This window comes from Prunus avium, chromosome 2 (genome assembly GCF_965620075.1).
Source record: "Prunus avium chromosome 2, drPruAviu1.hap1.1, whole genome shotgun sequence".
NCBI lineage: Eukaryota > Viridiplantae > Streptophyta > Magnoliopsida > Rosales > Rosaceae > Prunus > Prunus avium.
Genome location: NC_142285.1, coordinates 6,142,480 through 6,162,022, shown reverse-complemented (window position 1 = coordinate 6,162,022; position 19,543 = coordinate 6,142,480). Strand labels below are relative to the sequence as shown.

Below are 19,543 nucleotides of genomic sequence, written 5' to 3'. Positions count from 1 at the left end.
AGAATACTCGGGAGAAAAAGAAAGGTTGAAGGGAAAATATAGGAGAAAATTAAGGGAGAAAGGGAAGTGAGGTGAGAAAGAAATGGAAAAGGATGTATAGAAGCTTCGAACCAAGAAATTTTTGGTACCATAAAAAGGGAATGGAAGACTTGGAGGTGATCTTTAGGTGTTAAAAAAACAAAATGTAAATTTGGAGATGTAAAACTACTTTTACTTACATCCCAATTTATATTTTGGAGGATGTAAATGCAATTTTCTTCTATAATATGAGAATGTAAAATTTGGATTTGATATTTTCGTGTGGGTTTAATATATATATTTGGCTTATTTTCACAGATGGTTCTTGAGGTTCTCGGAATTATCATATTGGTCCTTCAGGTTTATTGTGACGTAGTTAGTCCTTAAGGTTACTCTTGGTACATCAAGCTAGTCCTTAATTTTGACAGAAGCTCACGACAAGGACCAACTTGATGTACCAAGAGTAACCTTAAGGACCAATTATGTCAACAAAACAAAAACATTAATAATGAAATATGATAATTTCATGAACCTCAGGAACTATTTGTGAAAATTAGCCTATAAATTTTTTTTTTTTTTTTTGGTGATACAAACGATATTGAGGGATAGTGGTTTTCTCACCCATACACTATTAATGTGTCATGGGAATTAGAAATTGAAACCACTAATATACAAGTCAATGCTCTTTTTCACCGGACTAGACCCATTGGATAATATTAGCTTCATTTTAAATAACTTTCTAATGCAGTGGTGGTTCACATGTAAACTTCTGTGTCTCTCACCCTTTATCAGAAGCGGAGGGCCGTCAATGGAGATGCATGCAAACTTGCAAACTGTTTTGTTAACATTTTCCAGGGAGTTGGCTCTTGTACATCTCAAATATCTTTCCCATTTTTGGGATGTACAAACAAATTATATGCCGAATCACATTTTTGGTCCATGTGGTTCGGTTCATGTTTCACTTTGGTACTTGTCATTTTAATATTAGACACAAGCACAAAAGTATAGGTCAAATTGCGTGATCTCTAAGAGCATCTCCAACCGATATGTCAAATTGCTCTAAACCACTACACCGGTCGATCTTTTGCCCAAGAATGAGATAAATAAAATGTGAGATATCCACCAAGCACTCATAATTCAATAGAAATTAGTTAAAAAAACAAGTGGTTGGTTGATCTGTTAAATCCAAGTGCCTTCCAGATCACATAAGCTTTTTAGAAGTAAAGTCGGACATAACTGAAGTCTTTACCATGAGTTCGTAGCCATGCTTTTAGTAATTTGTATATGGACTTTTGTCTTTCTAAAAGAATTATAATATCAAGCATCTATACGATAATATAGATAAACCCTACACCATTTAATTTCTATAAAAAAAACCCAAAAAATAACAGCTGACCCTATTAAATTTAATTTTGATTATTAAATTACTTTGATGTCCTATTGAGTGTTTTGGACATTTTTTTTATGAGATTTTAGAGTTGAGTTTGTTTTAAGAAATCAATGGCAGTTTTGTAATTTAAAAGAAGTTAAAAGCCTTTTTGTTTGTTATACTGTAAATGGACTTTGGATGTGTTTCTAAAGTCCATTTCATGTAAGGTTTTTTTTTAATAATTTGGGCTCCTATATTGGGTATAATAGTGAATCTCCCTTCTTTTTACTTTAAAACAGAAAAAGAAAAGGCTGGGATTTCTAGTGCAGATATAAATGAAGTAGAACATCCAGATCACCAGCCTCCTTGTATTCATTCACTTCCAAATGCAACCCTAATTGTGAAAGTTGTAGGGAAGCATGACACCAAATGTCAGCCCCAGAAGCTCCACAATCAGACCTGGTTAATATATTTCCATGCCCTAAGGCTTGTAGCATCACGAAACATCCTTATAATTTAAACAGTAATAGGAATCGTAATCGTGCAAGGATGTATGACAGACACATCATATATCTAAACACACCTACAAACCGCATCTATTAGATATCATATGGCTACAAAATTGTTGACTCCAAGGAAATATTCCAGTTAGTAAATTAGGACATCACAAACCTGAACCAGCAATGATAATGCTTGTACCATCACCAAACAGAACCATGGGCCCCCAAATGCATGGAGCAATAAGCGAAACATTCCCGGACTCCTTCACATTTCGTTATCAATGATATCCCGCATCATCTGTAATGGGATGAGCCCTTCAGTCCGGATGGCATCTTTACTTGGATCTGGACTGACAAAGAGCAATGTCGGCAATCCTCGAACCTGATTTGAAAGAGTTTAGGAGGTATTATTTTCCTAGTTAATTGCCACTCAAACTCCAAGATAATAGCAATAAGAGTTTACAGTGCTTCATCAGTTGCATAAAACTTTTCCAATAGCGACATTGTATACCAATAAATCTAGATTTCTTCAACCAGAGATATTAGTCAAAGCAATCTATCCACCCAGTTTATATTTATCACTGAGCCTAAAATAAAATGAGACTTTCTATGAAAAAGATCTAGCTAAAAACACATATATTCGTACGTGGCATAAAACGTAGAGTATTAAATGCCATAAATTCCATAAAGAAATTTCAGTGCAACAAGTAGGGCTTGAGAGCATGGAAGAAGCTGAGAGAATATGGACAAAATAAAACTATAAAAATAAAAGGTAAAAAAGAAATGCAATTACCTGCATGTCACGTGCAAACTCGTACTCATCATCTGTATCAACCTTAATAATTTTAACATTGCTCTCATACTCCACAGCAAGCTGTTATGAAAATTCAAATTTCAACATTACTCCTACACTTGCAAACCAATTTTTTTTATATGTTAACTAACACTTGGAATATAAAGACTTTTACCATTACATTCACTTTCATAAGAAATCTGCACACATGGGTATTTTTATTTTGGATAGGTAAAGATAGTAGGATAAATACTCGTATTTGATTTTTGCCTATCTGATTGATAGCCCATCATTTATAGATCAGAAGTTTGCTCTGAAAAGTTCTAAAATAACCCTTAGCTTAGTTTTCAATTAAGCAAACTACTGTAAGACTGCATCATGGATATGGGTTTGAGTTACCTGGGTTTCCAAATCTTATAACAAGTGGAACATTGGGTTTACTATCAAACTATTCACAATTGGGTCAATTGACTTAGTTATTCATATATCTTTTGGCTTACATACAGATACGAACCTAGGACAATAAGAACACAAGTTTATCAAAGCTTTTGGTGAAACAAGTGAAAATTTCATGCTCAAATACCCTTTTGAGGATTCATGCAACATGAGCTGAATAAATTTAATGCCTCCAGTTTATTTCCTTGAAATGGCAGACAATAATTAGAAAAAACAGAACCATGTTATTTCTTTCACTTTTGTTGATGTCTATTACCAAGTAAATATGATTTCATAATGCAAGCACAACATTATCCGACATATTTCAATACCTTTTCTACTTTACAAGATGCACTTTCCCCAAATGCCAAACTATGCAGCAGTTCTACAGTATGGGAATGGTACAAGAAAATATAAAGCTAAGTTTGGCAAATGCAAATGTGGTGCATAGACTTGCATCTCGCACTTCATTCATCTCATATTCTAGCATTTTGATAGAATAAAAAGCCAGTAACCAACAACAATGGTACTCTCCTTTTGATGATTTTGTAATCAAGTAAAACATATAGAATCACAGATCACAAGATGCATATGAACAACTGGACAGGCAAGAAATGTTTTACAAAAAGGTGGGCCAACTTTTATTATATACATGAAATGGGCATCCACATTTGGCAGCATGGAAAGAGTCTTAATCCAATCACCATTGTCACTAGCACTCAGTAAGCATCTTAAAAGTAAATGTTAATCACATGTCAAAGACATATACTAGCTAATGTTCAGAAATAGCTTGTGCAAATAATGTACCTCACACATCTAAAGACAACACCACATTTCTCACGTATTATATTTCACTTTCAGCATTTTAGAAACTGCTATCCAGGAAATACACTTGCGGTTCACACTTCATTCAGTAATATTACAGCATTTCAGATGAGATTAAAATGCTAACACTATCAGAAGGACAAGATCCTATAACCAACTAAGGTACACTCGTCTTGAAGATGATGTCATCAATTAAAACATGTTGGGACAGGATTTTCTCCATTTACCACCCACTTGAAGAGGAACACTTCTAAAATCCCATTCATGTAATCAACATCAGCTTTACAGCCAGCCATGAATGTTTTCAAAAAAGGTGGGGCACCTTTAACTATATTTCATGCTTTTCAGAAACGCTCAAAATCGTCCAATCATGATCAAACAGCCACCATACAAGAAATGGACCCCTACAATTGGGCACCATATGAAAGTCGTAATCTAAGAGACATGATATTGGGTTGTTGTTAGTCAAGACTTAAACATACAAGTGAGAGTGGTTCTCGTTCTACAGTCAATACTAAAACATACAAGTGAGAGGGGTTTTCTTTCTACAGACACGATTAAGACATACAAGTGAGAGTGGTTATCTTTCTACAGTACTAAAACATACAAGTGACAATGGTTTAAAACATAGTGGTCATGCATACTGTGTGCAAAATGTTCAAATTTTCAAATTCCCCCCTTAAAAGATCTCTCCACACACAAAAGATTAGGAAGGTCTAGAAAGGCTCAAATTTGAGTAAAACAGAATTTCTCTAACAACCAGTTTAAAATCCATATCAAAGTACTAAATACTAGTATTTTATCAAATTGCGCAGATGAACCATCAAAACTTCAAAAGAAAAAAATAGCCAGATATGAATACAAAGTAGCATCGCTAAAAGTAGTACGCATATGTGTAAAGCATACCATTTCAAGTTCTTGCGCCATCAATATACAAGGTCCACACCATGTTGCAAAGAAATCAACGACAAGGGGTACATTTCTTTCTCCTTTTACCAGTTCCTGGACCTCCTGGGCCGACACCTTCTTCTGCCCTCCCAAAAAAAGAAATAAATAAGCTCAGATTTATAATTTAAAAATAAAGAAAGATCAGAGAATTCCTAAAACCAATAATTGTTTTGTTTCAATCTCACTAACTAATAACTATGCTTGCTTGCTTGCTTCTATCAGATGCCTCAATAACTGATAAAAGGAAAATAATAAAGTAAAACTCTATATCCCAAGTGGGCTTTCAAACTAAGCCAAATCAAAAGAAAAGTTCCATGCTTTCCCATTTCCCATACAGAGGTAAATCCCCGAATATCAATTCAATAAACTGTAGCCCTTTCATTTTTCCTACATTTTCTCACGAACCAGATAAAGAATTTGAATATACAAACTGACCCATAAAATCATCACTATATCAAGGAGGAAAAACATATGAATTAAAGAAAAAAAAACCAACAAATAATGGGTAATTGCAATGCTAAAGTAAATAAGCATTTCTAGGGAGAACTTACCACAAGATAGTCTTCTCTGACATGTTTCCCTTGAGGGGGTCTGCAAAGCAGCTTCCTTGTAACTGTTGAGAGTGAAAGCGGTGTGTTCTGGATAGAAAATAGTGAATTTTGCTGATGGGTTTTCACGGAGGAGTGAGTAACAAGGTGAGAAGGTGGAGGGGAATGAAATGATAAGACCATGGGAGAGTGACTATGGGTTTTCGAGCTAAAGCCATAGCCATGGATAGGAGGAGCTGTTTGTGTTTGGAAGAGAGCCATCTTTTTACAGAGCCAAAGCAATCAAAGTAATCTTCTCGTAAATCCCAGATAAACAAAAAAGGCAATCTGGTTGTAGATATAGTGACTGGGCTTTTGAAGCTTCAAAATCCATCGCCAAAACCGCATAAATTTTCTTTTGGGTTTGATTCCGGTGGACTATAAGTTGGGAGCTAAGCCCACATAAAAGCCTGTTTGTACATTCTTTTATTGATTTTTTTTAATCGTGATTCGTGAGTAGTCTCTGTATCACTTAAAATATATTATTTTTGCCCCTATTCTGAGTCCATTAATGTCCTCTATATCTATCTATATCTTCTGTACATCAATGTCATTCTTGACGTCAAGTAATCATGTGAGAAAAAGGACAGAGCCAAGTACAGGCTAGCAGTGGCACTGACCAGCTCGGACCTTCTATTCATGAATAAAGTGCAAAATTACCATTCTTAAGCTTATGCAGCCATCAATAAATATTTTACAATCACATTTTGACATGAATATATAGTGTAAAATTACAAGGTGACATGAATATATAATACTGCACTAATATAAATAAAAACCATTCTTCTCCCACTTGGTACTTTTGTGGGTAATAGTTCTTTAAAAGAGTATACAATTAATTATCGTTATTATTTGGCCTCTGGAAATATAAAATTCTAGCTTCGTTTCTGAGTGTGAGGTACATGACCAACATCAATACTCGTAGGTTGAAGTGTTAAGACAAATTTGCCCTTTAAAAGTTGGATCACCTGCTTTTGATAACAGAAAATTCAACGAATTTGATATCGAGTATGACATTGATGTATGGCATAAGAACGGAGACATAAATGGAATTGAAGAAATAGGAACAAAAATGACGTGTTTGGAGTTGTTTCCAATACACATTACCAACTTTCATATTTATAGTCCTTAGCCTACATAAGTTCAAAACTTAAATAACAAAGAATCCTTGCCTACTTCATGACTTAGATATACATCGTATCATTTCACTGGTGTAGTTATGGCACATTTAGCATAACTACAACCTGTCCACTTATGACTTTGACCTAATGCTGTGTTGCCCTCACATCAACTTGTTCGATGAATAATATGAGAACATGCTACTTTCAGAAAATATTCGTTCCACTAACAGAAATGGTCTGAATTACCCCCCTACAAGACCACAAGAACAAGATTAAGAGACATTTTGATGCCATCTATGCTTCGTACTACTATCAGAATGGGATGCTGCTATGTATATACTTAAAAAAGTTGTTTATGCACCTCTTTTTTTTTTGTTCTTCTTCTTCTGTTTCAAGTAAAGAGCACCTTTTTTCTTCCGTAAGTAAAGTAGAGTTAGATCAAAGTTAGGGAGCTCCACTTTTAGGCTAAAAATTGAACGATGTTGGCTTGAGGAAGAAGAAGAAGAAGAAGAATTTTAGGAGTTGGGGTTTCTGTAGTCTTTGAAGTGTGAAGTTTACGTGTTGATTCAAGTTCAAGTGAAGCTAAAGAGTTAAATGTGGGAGCAAAAATTTACGTGTCAATAACACGACACCACGTGGCCATCAAGATGACCACATGAACTAAATTTCTCCTGATTAGGGACAGGAGAAAGTGGAATGCATCGTATCATGCATCAATTAGGAGCAATAAGCATTATTACTGTCGTTGACGTCGTTGCCTCCGCCGAGATAGAGAGCACTACCACTAGCCACCCAAAACCCCTGACTATCTAGGAATCACAAGTTGAAACGAACCACAAAGATCTGAAGTAGATCTAAATCTGCAAAAAGAAAACAAACAAAAACAACCAAACACATCCACCAAACTAACCAAAAGGGAAAAACATCAACAAGGAGCCAAAGGGGAAGCAATGGGAAGAGTAGAGAGAGGAGAAGGATTGAGAGAGGACGGAGGGGAGGAAGCCGCCGCCACCACCGCCCTTGGGAGGAGGGAGATTTTTCGACGGCCTAGCCTTACTAAATCTCCTATTCTCTGCCAGGGTAATAAGAAGTGTGGGCTCCACTTGAGCCCACATGATACAAGAAGGCCTAGCAATGCCTCTGACCGAGCAACGCTTACGAAGAAGTCATCCCAGCACAGGCACGAGTGCTTTGCAAGGACAGCACGCCTCTGGCAAAATCAGCGCAAATCCTAAAGATCTCCTTATCAGTTACAGCGACAAGAACTAAGGGGACTACAGTCATCCACTTTGAGTAGATATCTCACACGTCCCAAGTCTAACGGCTAATCGAATTGACGTTCCAATCAACGAGACTTAACACCCCCAATCAACGTTGAACATGCATAAGTCTCCCAATCAACGTTGAACATGCATCTTCTCACGGCGATAAACCACCCAAGAAAGAGTCATATTTAAACCACCACCATCTCATGGAGAAGGTAAATGTTCCTTGAACTGAAAAACCCTCTTTGCTTAAAGCTTACAACTTACTTTGACATCGGAGGCTCTTTTGCTCACATCACACCGACGTGTCTAAGGACTAACCTTGCCTTTTTATCTCAATTTCAGGGTATACCAAGGTCTTTACATACTATTGGAGAGATTCATTCCCCCACACGATTTAAAGATTGAAATTTGAATTTGAAGATACAACTTCATTTAGATAACTAAATCACACATTTTTCCCCCGATGTAAAATAAGCGAAGATTAATAGAACAAGTCGTGCATATTTAGGCGATTAGGTACATTATCCATTTTGGAAACTTAAACTCTTTGGACGCTAGAGCATCTCATGGGAAGCTTGAGCAAACTGATGATTAGATTAACTAGGAACCATGATCAAATAATAGAAAAAAACTTACTTGGCACATACACTCCCATCTACATATTGGAAAACTTACAAAACGAAATCATCATGGAGCAAGTATCTAGATTCCTCAACACTTACAAGTTAGGTGGACTCAAAGGCTGTCCTCTTCCTCTAGTAAAACTTCCATTTAACATCTTTCACACACTTTTCTTTAACACCTTTCATACACTTTTCTCTATATCTCTCATCAAGTGAAACATGGGATAGGCAAGTTTTTCTAGTTCTAAACACTGATATTGCTTTCTGAAAGAGAGAACATGTACATTACAATGAGGTAGATATGTTATTGTACCTACAATAACTACTTAATTCGCATTATATATTACATGTTAATTAGTTGACTCTTCCTCACCTTTGCTTCCAAAAGGTTCCCCTTTCTTTTCTCTCAGTGTTACAAACTACATAAATTCTATACATTATATATCATACTTACTCACAAACCTCACCATTATTGTTCCTCAACTTCTTCCAATTCTTAAAGAAGAATCAACCCCTTTGCCAACACCAGCTGCAAAGAGCCTTGCAATCTCCAACTGTGTATTGGCAATAATTTCTGTGCGCTTGAGATCCATTTCTCCTCTCTTAGCCTCTGCCTCAACTCTCATCCTCTCGATCTCTCTCATTGTGTCCATTCTTGCCTGCTCTGATCTCACCACAACCTCTGCTAACCATCTTATGCTCTCTGCTATCTCTACTTCCTCCCGTCTTCGCCGCTTCTTTTTCTCTATCTTCCTCTTCATTCTCTTGGACCTTAATTTTTCCTTGTCACTGTAAAGAGCTGGGGTGCTACTGTCTATCTCCAAAGGGTTCTTGTCTGATGCATGGTCTGACAATTTCATACCCATTCCATCTTCCTGCATGTTAACATGACTGCAGGTTAAATTAACTTAGTAAGATTTACAAACAATCACATACACATTAATATTTTTTTTCTCTAGACTAGAGTTGTCTAAGAAAATCTTGGGGAGTACAAATGGTTTACTTGGGCCTTCTAGAGTGCATTGTAACTTCAATTGTTTACCTCAAATGTGTGTACAATTGCACTACAATAATTGAAACTTTAACCTCAAGCGTTTGTACTACAATTTTTTCTGTACAATTACCGCAAAGCTTGTACCTTCATTGAAATTCAGATGCCAAACATGATGCATCCTTATGTTAGGTGAAGTGAAATTAATGTCTAAATAAATGCCAACTAACCCTTCTTAACTTATATTCCAAAACAGAGATAGTAAATTCCTCTGTCTGTTCAATTTTGGTTTTATGAAGGGCTTCTGCACATGATTCAGTAATTTCACTGCATTTGGACATAGCATCTGAAATCTTCATTCATATTGAACTATGATGAATTCAATGTCACAATATGATCAGAAATATCAATGTTAAGCTTGATAAATGTTTCTGTGAGACCACCAAGGCATTCATGTAGGACATATTGGGTTCCAAGAACATAATATGACTAGGGTAGGGAAACAATTTAATACCCAATTATCTCCAGAAAAAATTTTGAGGGCTAAAAGACAACGATCTCCAGGTAACAGGAAGTGTTTATCTGGTTAATTTCAATTGAAAATTCAAAAAAACAAAAGGAAACAGGTGTGAAAAAACAAAACAGAGGTGGGGCGTTCATGTAGACTGACCTTGGCCACCCTATGATCAACACCATTGGATCCATATGAATTTTGGGCAGTTCCTAGAGGTTGAGGAGGAGCAGTAGGTGGTGGCTGTGGTGGCAGCGACGCTGATGTCTCCAGTAGCATCAAAGGATGATTGTTCTGAGGCGGCGGAGGAGGCAGTTGTAGTGGCAGTGGTGGTGGTGGTGGTGGTGGTGGTGGTATAGCTGCAGCTGCTACAGTTGCTGCTGCTGATGCTGCTGTTGGGGATGGCCCACTGCCACGTAGCAGAAGATCAAGCCTTGGATAGAGAGGCCATGATGAACCATCAGCAGTGGCAGACTCAGAACGGTACCGTTTCTTCATGGACTCAATCTTGTTCTTGCACTGGGTTTGAGTCTTGGGGGACTTGGTACAATTGGCACGCGACGAGACATGTCTTGCAACATCTTCCCAATCATGGCCTTTGAGTTTTGCTCTGTTTCTGAGAACCCATTTGGTCTCATAGGCCTCAAGGAGACTAGAAACTGCTCCTTCACTCCACTCATCTCTTTTTAGCCTGTCACTGCTGCCGCCAACACCAAGAGGTTGTTGGGGTTTTGATCTTGGAGACTCTAATTCCTTGGTTGTGGAGGTGTAATTGTTTGGGAGGAGAGATGGGTTTTCTTGGTTAGTTTCGTTGTCCATCTCTCTCTCTCTCCCTCTCTCCTAATGCTTCAATAAGTTTTACCCTTTTGAGGGCTTAAGCTGCTAACATCTTGAAGCCACCAAACAAGTCTAAGCACAAGAAATTGTGAAGAGGGAGGAGAACCACTAGCATTTTAGAGAGAAAAAGAATAATGGGTATTAAGTAGAAATGACCAACCAAAAATAAAAGATGAAAGAGAGAGAGAGAGAGAGAGAGAGAGAGGGGGGGAAAGAGAGAGTACCCACTAGCTGCTGACTCTAGCATGAGGGAGAGGAGAAAGGAGAAAGGAGAAAGGAAAGGCTTAATGTTAGTGGGCAAGGCAACCAAGGAAAATGGGATCACTTTTGTCAAATGAGTTAATGATGTGAACCTGTTAACTTTTCTTTTTCACTTTTTGGGGTGGTGGTGTTATGTGATTGTGGGTATATTGGTTTTATTGTTGTGGTTGGGTTATTTTGGCTGTTAGCGTTGATATGAAGCCAACCAAGACATCCACTGGCCCTCCTCCTCCTATTCCTTCCTTCATATTAGAGAGGTGAGAGAGAGGTGAGAGAGAGGGAGAGGTTTTCTTCCTATTAGTGGTGGTGGTGGGTCAGTCACGTGGGTCTGTCACCCACTCTCCATCCCAATCACCAATTCACCACCATCACCATCTCTCTTCATCTCTCCATCTCCTCCACCACCACCATCCAATATGCTATATCGCCATTCAAACTTAGCTTCCCTTTTGGGTCCTCCCTTTTTTTTGTTAGCTTTACTTTATGCCCTTTTGAGAACTTTTGGTGGATTCATCACCACTTGAGATGAGAGAGTAAGTTTTAAGGCCTTTTTAGTGACCAACGGCTTGTAATATAACCAACCACCTTCATCCAATTGGCACCAACTACTGATTCTGCCTGCTCATCGTTGGTGGTGCCACTGCAGCTGGCACATCTAGGCATGAAACTTCATTTGTTGGTTGATTTTATAAGTAAAGAAAGATTGCTCTAAAGCAGTTTTTTTATTCTGCTACAAAAATTTTAATATGAAGCCTTTTCAAACTAAATCGAGTGGAAATGTTTTGTTTGTGATCGTAATATTATCACATGTTATAATGTGATTGACGAGTTTGTTAAATTCAAAGAGACGGGTCAGCGGTCCACTACTAACAACACCGATATTGTCTCCAACTTAACCACTTACAAAGCTCAGTAGGTATGGAGTTTTATCACAAAAGGTCTTAGTGTTATTAGTAGTTGAACCATTCATTATATTTTGTATTTTATTTGGTCAAGTTTCTAATGTAGGACTCACATTCTTCAACAGAGTTTATACTTATACGATATTAATTATAATATAATTGAATAAGTAACATCATTATCATTAGTAACATCACTCAAATAAGATTTTTGGGAATCATCCACCGTTGGTATAATGTTGACATGCCACACACTCTCTAGCTATGTCTCGCATTACAGTCTTCTATTGTTCTTCAAGATCATCATTGTCGTTTTCAATTAAGGAGCAGCTGTAAGCATTTCAAGAGCGACCTGATCATTTTGATGAGCGGTGTGAATCATTTTGAGTGATCGGAAAGCACTTGTAGCGGCCAAATCACTTTCAAGCATCTGACAAGTACCTAAGAGACCCAAGAGCCATAGGAACCAAGTGGTTTCTAGGACTTACTTCTTCTTCGAGACACTTTGGGCCTACTTTTGCGTAATCAGAAAAGGACTCAAGATACTTTTGATCATCATACTCAAAAGTACAATACCAAGCACATAGCAAATGTGCATTTTTTAGTACTATGTATAAGGAAATATTGAAGAGGTAAATCAAGTTGAAAGAACAAAGTTTCATGGTGGGTGACCATGGTTGGATTAAAACAAATACTTTTTTTTTCTTCAAAATACAACTGAAGTTTATGTGATTTTAACCTTTTAATTATCACCTAAAAAAAACCTTTTAATTATTATCGTGAATATTTAGTTAATAATAATCGAATCGTAAATCATTTAATTATTTGATTATTATTGTGAATATTTTCATTGTTTATGAATAGTATTGTGAGTCGTCTATTTATTTAACTGAAGTTAGATGACTAAATGTTGTGTGATTTAGTTTTTTTTTTTTTTTTTTGTATGAGTGAATTTTGAATAATGACCTAAAAATGAATGGTTCGGATCATGAGATGATGGTGTGGAATGGGTGCAAACAATCAGATAGTTCTTTTAGTTTATTTCATGATCTAACCCATTCATTTTTTGTTGTTGTTTGATACACGACTCAAAACCCGCACGAAAAATTAGCGGGTCAATCCACATGATTAAATTTTTAGGGCAACCTGTCATGATCCATTTAATAAACATACGGGTTTCTAGTCAACCCAGCAACCCGCTAAAATACCTATGTAATCCTTTTATTAAACAAGTCAACCCGCCAACCCACTAAAATACTTGTGTAACTCGTCAACCCACTAACCCGTTTCTTTGTTTATTGGGGATTTCACTAAAACACCCAAAATGGGGGCTGAAATTATAAAAAAACCCAACACCAAAAACACTTTATAAACACACCCAAAATCCATCATTACACACACTCAAAACCCATTTATAAACACATCCAAAAAATATACAATTGTTGATTTTGGGGTTGATTTTGGGTGTGTTTCTATGTTTAAATAGTGTGTGGATTTTTTTATAAATACATGTCTAGGATTGGGTTTATTTATAATAATCTATTGTTTATTCTTCATTTTTTCCTTAATTTTTCTAATTGTTTTTAGTTCTTTTAGTTGCTACCACTTAGCAGGTCAACCCAATACACGACTCGAAACCCGCATGGAAAATTAGCAAGTCTACCCGACACAACATATTTATTAAACGGGTCGTATTTGGATTGAGTATTCTTGACACGTATATGATACTGACATGACACTACTCATTGTCAGCCTTAAAGAGTGGCAAAAACTCACACACGGAGTACAATGATGATTTGAACCCAAGACCACTTTGGAGCACACCAAAAATTGGAGCCAATCCAACTAACAGACGTTGGTTCAAGTGCGGTATTTATATTGGCAGATGTTTTCTTCATACGATTTTAAGCTGGAACGAATTTCATTCAAATATTTATAAATACAAACATCTTCTATAAATAAAAATTTTTAAAAAAAGAAAAGAAAGAAGAAAGAAACATCTTATTGTATCTCGGAACGTGTAAAGATTTAAAAAAAACTGACACTTGTTGCGCTAGAAGGAGGGCTTGAACCTCCGACCTTGTGGTTAACAGCCACACGCTCTAACCAACTGAGCTATTCCAGCTTTTGATCGGTGCTATCTCACAAATACTATTTGTACGTCATCCCTATTACCAATGGATGATCCATTTTGAGTAGGCATTTTTTTATTGATAGTTTATCACTCATATTAGCTCTTGACCATTTTTCCTTCACAAGCCGATTTCGCTCTATCCAACGGCTCTTAACAATTTTGGACAATAAACTATCATAAACAGAAGAAACAAGAACAAAATAATATACAAATGGTCAACTTTTTATGTTAAAATTTATGATTGCAGATCATAATCGACACAGCTAAGATGTACCAATTACCAAGTAGACGTCTCCATTTCAATGACTGAATGGAGATCCCAAACATGACCAAAAGAAAATAGCTTTGGGGTTCCATTGGGCACTGATCAATCTGATACCACTTTTCTCCCCCTTTCTTAAGTTTCTTTTAGAATAAAAGTGAAACAAATAGAACCAAAATAACCGAAAGTGAGAAGCCAACATCATTATGGAGAAAGAAAAAAACAAGATTTAAAAATAATAATAATGAAAAAAGAGGAGAAAGTGGTGAACTTTCAGGTGATTGAGTGGACCGATAGTCTAATTTAATTCGAGTACACTTGGGACAAAGTAATTGGATTTCAGTAGACTTATTAGGACAAAGTTGCTGACAAAGATTAGATTAATTAATGATAATATGATATCAAAGTTGGGTCAGCATGGAACAAAATTGACGAAGCAATGATTAAGAACTTTTTAGCTTAATCTTTACAAAGCTTGGAGTTTACGAAAGGGCTCCGGATTTCAGCAATCTTCTCAAATTCAGACCAACCTAAACACAACGTCGAAAAAACTTAGGGAATGACCTATTTCACTCATTACGTTCAAGCATGTATGTCTTATATGCATGTCTCCCTAGTCCCTAATCTTAGAAATCGATTAGGAAGCTCTTTTTTTGGAAGGATTTGAAATTAAAAGAACAGAAAATGTGTTAGAAGTTGAGTGGGGAATAACCTGCCCGGATCTAATGGGATTTTCTTTAGGTTACCTTTGTCATGTATTTGTCTTATATAATCTTTCTGTTTTGCAATCCACATAATTCCAATATATTTAGCATCATTTTAATTTTTTCTGTCCCTGTCAAATGGTTGCATACGACTACAAGTCTCAATAAATATTCTCCCCCCATTAATTGAATCGGAACTACCCATTTTAAAAATGATGAAGTAGGCACCAAGAAGAACTCACTTGGTGCCTTGGTAAGAACACTTCCAAAACAGGCTAGCAAACACATTGTCTGTAAAGTATGAGAGATAATGGTTGGGATTCTTTACTTAATCAAGTTTCTTTCTTTTGTGGCAAGTATCATATTGAAATTCCTAAAATGGATGATATTTTTTCCAGTGGAGGGAGACCATAACGTAAAGCTCAGCCCATCATTATCGTGTTGAAGTTTTTATTATTTATATTTTGTGAGAGGCCCCCAGACACATGAAATTCTGGCTTCGCCACTGATTGTTGGTTGTTTTTTGTTGAGTCATATGGAATAAGTTATCTCTATAATAACATTATCCCCACTCTTATTACAACTTTCTATATACGGCGTATTCTATGTGAAAAAATTAAAAGAACTGGTGCGTGTAGCATTACTCATTTTCTATAAAATAACTACAAAACTAGAGAGCTCCTCTCCACTTGTTAGAAATGCCGTGCAACATTGGCTCATTATCTTTTGAACTTAATTATATAAAAACTATAGAACTTTACCATTCAATAGTTGTTTTTTTTATAATTGAGTTAGCCGGATTTCATTCATTAACCGAACAACATAATACAAGTGGAAAGGTGGAAAAATGGAAAAAACCAAAAGCTGCAAAAATAAAAGCAGAAAAAGAAAATAGAATATTTACCTTTAAAGAGTCAGTTATACTGACTAACCAAAAGTCACTATAGTAAAATTTTGAAGTAAAAATTTGCTCATGGCCTTGAACCCTAAAATCATTAGGCCTGTTTGTGAACATCATTGTTGAAAACCCATAATTTAATCTGATAATCTGAAACATCCATGAGAATCATTCTCCCCCATTGAAGGTAATTGATGATATGTGGAATCTTCCTATTAGCCCAAATCCTTTCTTCTCATATACTGGATCCACCACTTCTTTATGAAAAAAGCCAAAAGCCATGTGCTCTGAAAATGCAGACACAGAAGCCAACAACTTGACCAAGCACCTTTAAAAGGAGAAGCATTCTAGCAAAAGATTGTGGCTCCAGCTAAAAAGAACCTAAACAGTCAACTAACAGTATGGCTTCTGGTCCAATTTTAATAGACAGCTTAACATTGAAACCACAGATGGTACCGATTCACATTCAGTTCCTAAAGCAGATAAGCTTTCGGCGATTGGATTTGATTGGTGAAAAGTACTTAAGCATCACCTAAATGGACTTTGTTTAGTAGACACCGTGACAATGATAGTTGTAAAAATGAAAACAATTTTATGCCTGAAAACGGGAGATTTGAACTCGAAACCTTAGTATAGCGGTAAATGTTCTTAACTACTAGACTTACGAATCACGAATTGCTCTTAGGCCTGTTGCTTTGGCCTTTGGAAAAATAATGTTAGACAAAGCTGCAGGTCTTAAGCTGAAGGGTGAGAATGACTCTTTTCTTTTGACCCTCCTCAATCTACACATTTCCACAAGGTATTTCAGACCCAATTACTGAAATAACTAAAAATCTGATAAATCTTTTTTGTCATATAGTTTTTAATGATGAAATTATGATTGGTTGTGGAGCCAAATAACATCAACCTCCAGCAGACTTTTCAAAAGCATTATATCTTCAGGGTCAAAATTAAAATGCTCAAGCAGGCAGCGTCTATATCAGGCTGCAGGTTTTTATTTTTTGTCAAAGTTTTGAAGGGGAGGAGAGGTGTTATTAAGGTTCGAACTTGAGCCAACTAATCTGTAAGCAAACACTCTTACCCCTAAATTATGTACCGTTGGCTAAATCAAGCTGCAGTTAAGCTGCTTCCAAAACACCTCTTATATCATTATATGCCAGTTAAAATTGACCAATTGGCCAAAGACTTCTGAAATTTGCATTGATGAATCAAAGCTGTATCCCAAGGGTTGTCATCTCATCAGTGAGCTTCCAAAATTTTATTTATAAGCATTTCGTCTCTGCCTTGATCATATATATGTGACGCCTCAACTCCTTACCTACCAACAACTACCTCTTGACTATAACATGGACTTTGTCTAGGATTGTACCTTCTGCTACCTCCGTAGTTTGGTTTTGACAGCCACCTAACAGCCTCAAGGAAAGAGGACTACAAAATATGAAGGCGTTGGGGTGCATCTTTAATACCAGCGAATTCGTACAGGGAATGCGTTGTATTGGACTGTGATTAATCTTTACCTAACAGAAAAATTGTGAACTTATTGTTTCAAATACGAGTGCCCCACTAATTTAGTGTCAAGTTGACTACAATTCCACTGTGCTCGGGCACTGAGCTAATAATAGCGCATTGTAATTATCAGTCAACAAGCCAATCACTGTCACTACAATGCCATCGAAACATATGCTTATGCACTTTTTTTGTTTTTTGTTTTGGTTGAAAAGTGCAACTCCATTAAACAGGGAGAACCCCAAGAGCATACAACAGAGGGAAAAGTCTAGTCCAACCAGGAAAGATCAAATACGACATTGGTGAAGAAACTAAAAGTACAACAAAAGCGAAGAAATATAGCAAACTAGAAGCGGAGACAATAAATTGCGACAGTGGATTCAGAGCCAAATAGAATACGACGTAGCACCAACAACTAAAGTCACAAGGGCAAAGCCACATACAGGCCTGCAGTGGTTGTGCCCCCCCGGCTCCATGAAAAAGCCAATAACTCTTAAACACCTGCTGCAATATCAGATGAAATATAACGCTATAAAACCTTATAATTACAGTACTGGATCGTGTAAGTATGCTAAATAAAAGATAAAGTAATCTAAAGAAGATTAGATTCAAGAGACCTTTAATCTCTAACTGTAGTGTCCTAAATGTTCCTAATCATAGGATTATCAAAATGGGCATTGATAAACCGTCAAGATTAGCACATACTATGTATGCTAAATTAGGAGGATGATTAGTCTCAAACCATTTGTGTAGATGAAACTAATACAAGTATGTGTGTGCTCATTGGTGAATGAGTACACTGAACATGATCAGCCGAAGTTATCATATGGAATTTTATCTACATGTCAAACAAGAACTACTAGTTGCAATAATGTAAATTAGTCCTTAGACCTGAGGCATCATGTTTGTCTTGTGATGCATTATTGATTTTTGATAGCTCGCAAAGGCAAGTCGTAAAAGATTTTCCTTATGAGTTATTGGGATCTCTTAATTCATCATGGGAACATGGGAATGTACAATAAGGAATCTCTACCTTTGATAAAGAAGGAGAATGTTTCAAGATATGATTCAATGAATCTTTGGCTGAAGTTCTTGAGCATGATTTATAAAGTGGTTCGTAATCATATTCTATTGAATCATATGAGGTTAATCATATTAGGGGTTTGACATAATCAATCCGTATACTAATAATATTATTTGAAACATTATATTAGAGAATGACCGTATTGCATTGCAATTCCAACTGAATAGGTTCTTCAACTATTCTGGTTAGCTTGGGTAGCCTTGATATATTGCTAAATGTCAATCTTGGCTTGTGGAAGTCCCACGATTGATTGTGATTGATCCATATAAAGGAATAACTAAATATTTTCCCACTGCCTTGCTAATTAGAACCTAATGAATCGCACACCTTAAATAGTTATCTTTGAGAAGTACATTTGAAATTGTAGAAATGAATTTGATCAATTTGATGCGGATGATTTACTACGTGTAAAAGTGTATTTGGGCCTCGATAATAGTTAACAGGAAGCCCAAATGGTTGGGTAACAAGCCTAAGGGCTTAAGACACCTAAATACTATGATTTAAGTGTCATAAGGCCCATAATTGGATGCCCAAAGGGGTTTGGCCGAAAATGCATAAGTAATTGTGTATGGAAATTGTTTCAACAAGCTCATTAACACACAAACACAATCTAACATCAACCAAATAGGCTTGGGAGATCAAAGAGAGAGAGAGAAAAAAAAGAGTTTTCAAGAGTGAAACACTTTCATCTTTCAAGGGATTTAGATTGAAACCATGTCTTTGGGATCTTGCACTAGCATCCTTGAATTCCCAAGATTCTTCCTATGATCTCAAGGTTCCATTGGTGTGGAGACTTAGAGGCCATATCATTTTGTGGCTCACAAGAAGGAGAAAGATCAAAGAGGAGATCAACAAAGGAAAGTCATCAAGAGAATACCAAAACACAACTTGGTTCATATTATAGCTTCAAGGGTAATTAGAACTTATTATTTTCTCTTGTACTTTCATTTTTATGAAAACATATCAATA

At 36.4% G+C, this 19,543-nt stretch overlaps 2 protein-coding genes and 1 non-coding gene across 3 annotated transcripts; all 3 read right to left on the bottom strand.

The window, feature by feature from the left end:
- Positions 1-1,833: 1,833 nt before the first annotated feature.
- Positions 1,834-5,766, bottom strand: LOC110761131 (Thioredoxin z). Its single transcript, XM_021963533.2, has 4 exons — positions 5,440-5,766; positions 4,847-4,969; positions 2,681-2,761; positions 1,834-2,269 (listed from the first exon to the last, which is right to left on the bottom strand). The coding sequence occupies exons 1-4, from the start codon at positions 5,695-5,697 to the stop codon at positions 2,153-2,155; spliced, it is 579 nt and encodes a 192-aa protein (XP_021819225.1). The 5' UTR covers positions 5,698-5,766; the 3' UTR covers positions 1,834-2,152.
- Positions 5,767-8,720: 2,954 nt separating this feature from the next.
- LOC110761138 (sequence-specific DNA binding transcription factor) lies at positions 8,721-11,169 on the bottom strand. The gene is made up of 2 exons (XM_021963540.2): positions 10,149-11,169; positions 8,721-9,362 (listed from the first exon to the last, which is right to left on the bottom strand). The coding sequence occupies exons 1-2, from the start codon at positions 10,806-10,808 to the stop codon at positions 8,967-8,969; spliced, it is 1,056 nt and encodes a 351-aa protein (XP_021819232.2). The 5' UTR covers positions 10,809-11,169; the 3' UTR covers positions 8,721-8,966.
- A 2,868-nt stretch (positions 11,170-14,037) lies between these two features.
- TRNAN-GUU (transfer RNA asparagine (anticodon GUU)) lies at positions 14,038-14,111 on the bottom strand. Its single transcript has one exon. It is a non-coding gene; the product is annotated as a tRNA-Asn (tRNA).
- Between the last annotated feature and the right edge of the window lie 5,432 nt (positions 14,112-19,543).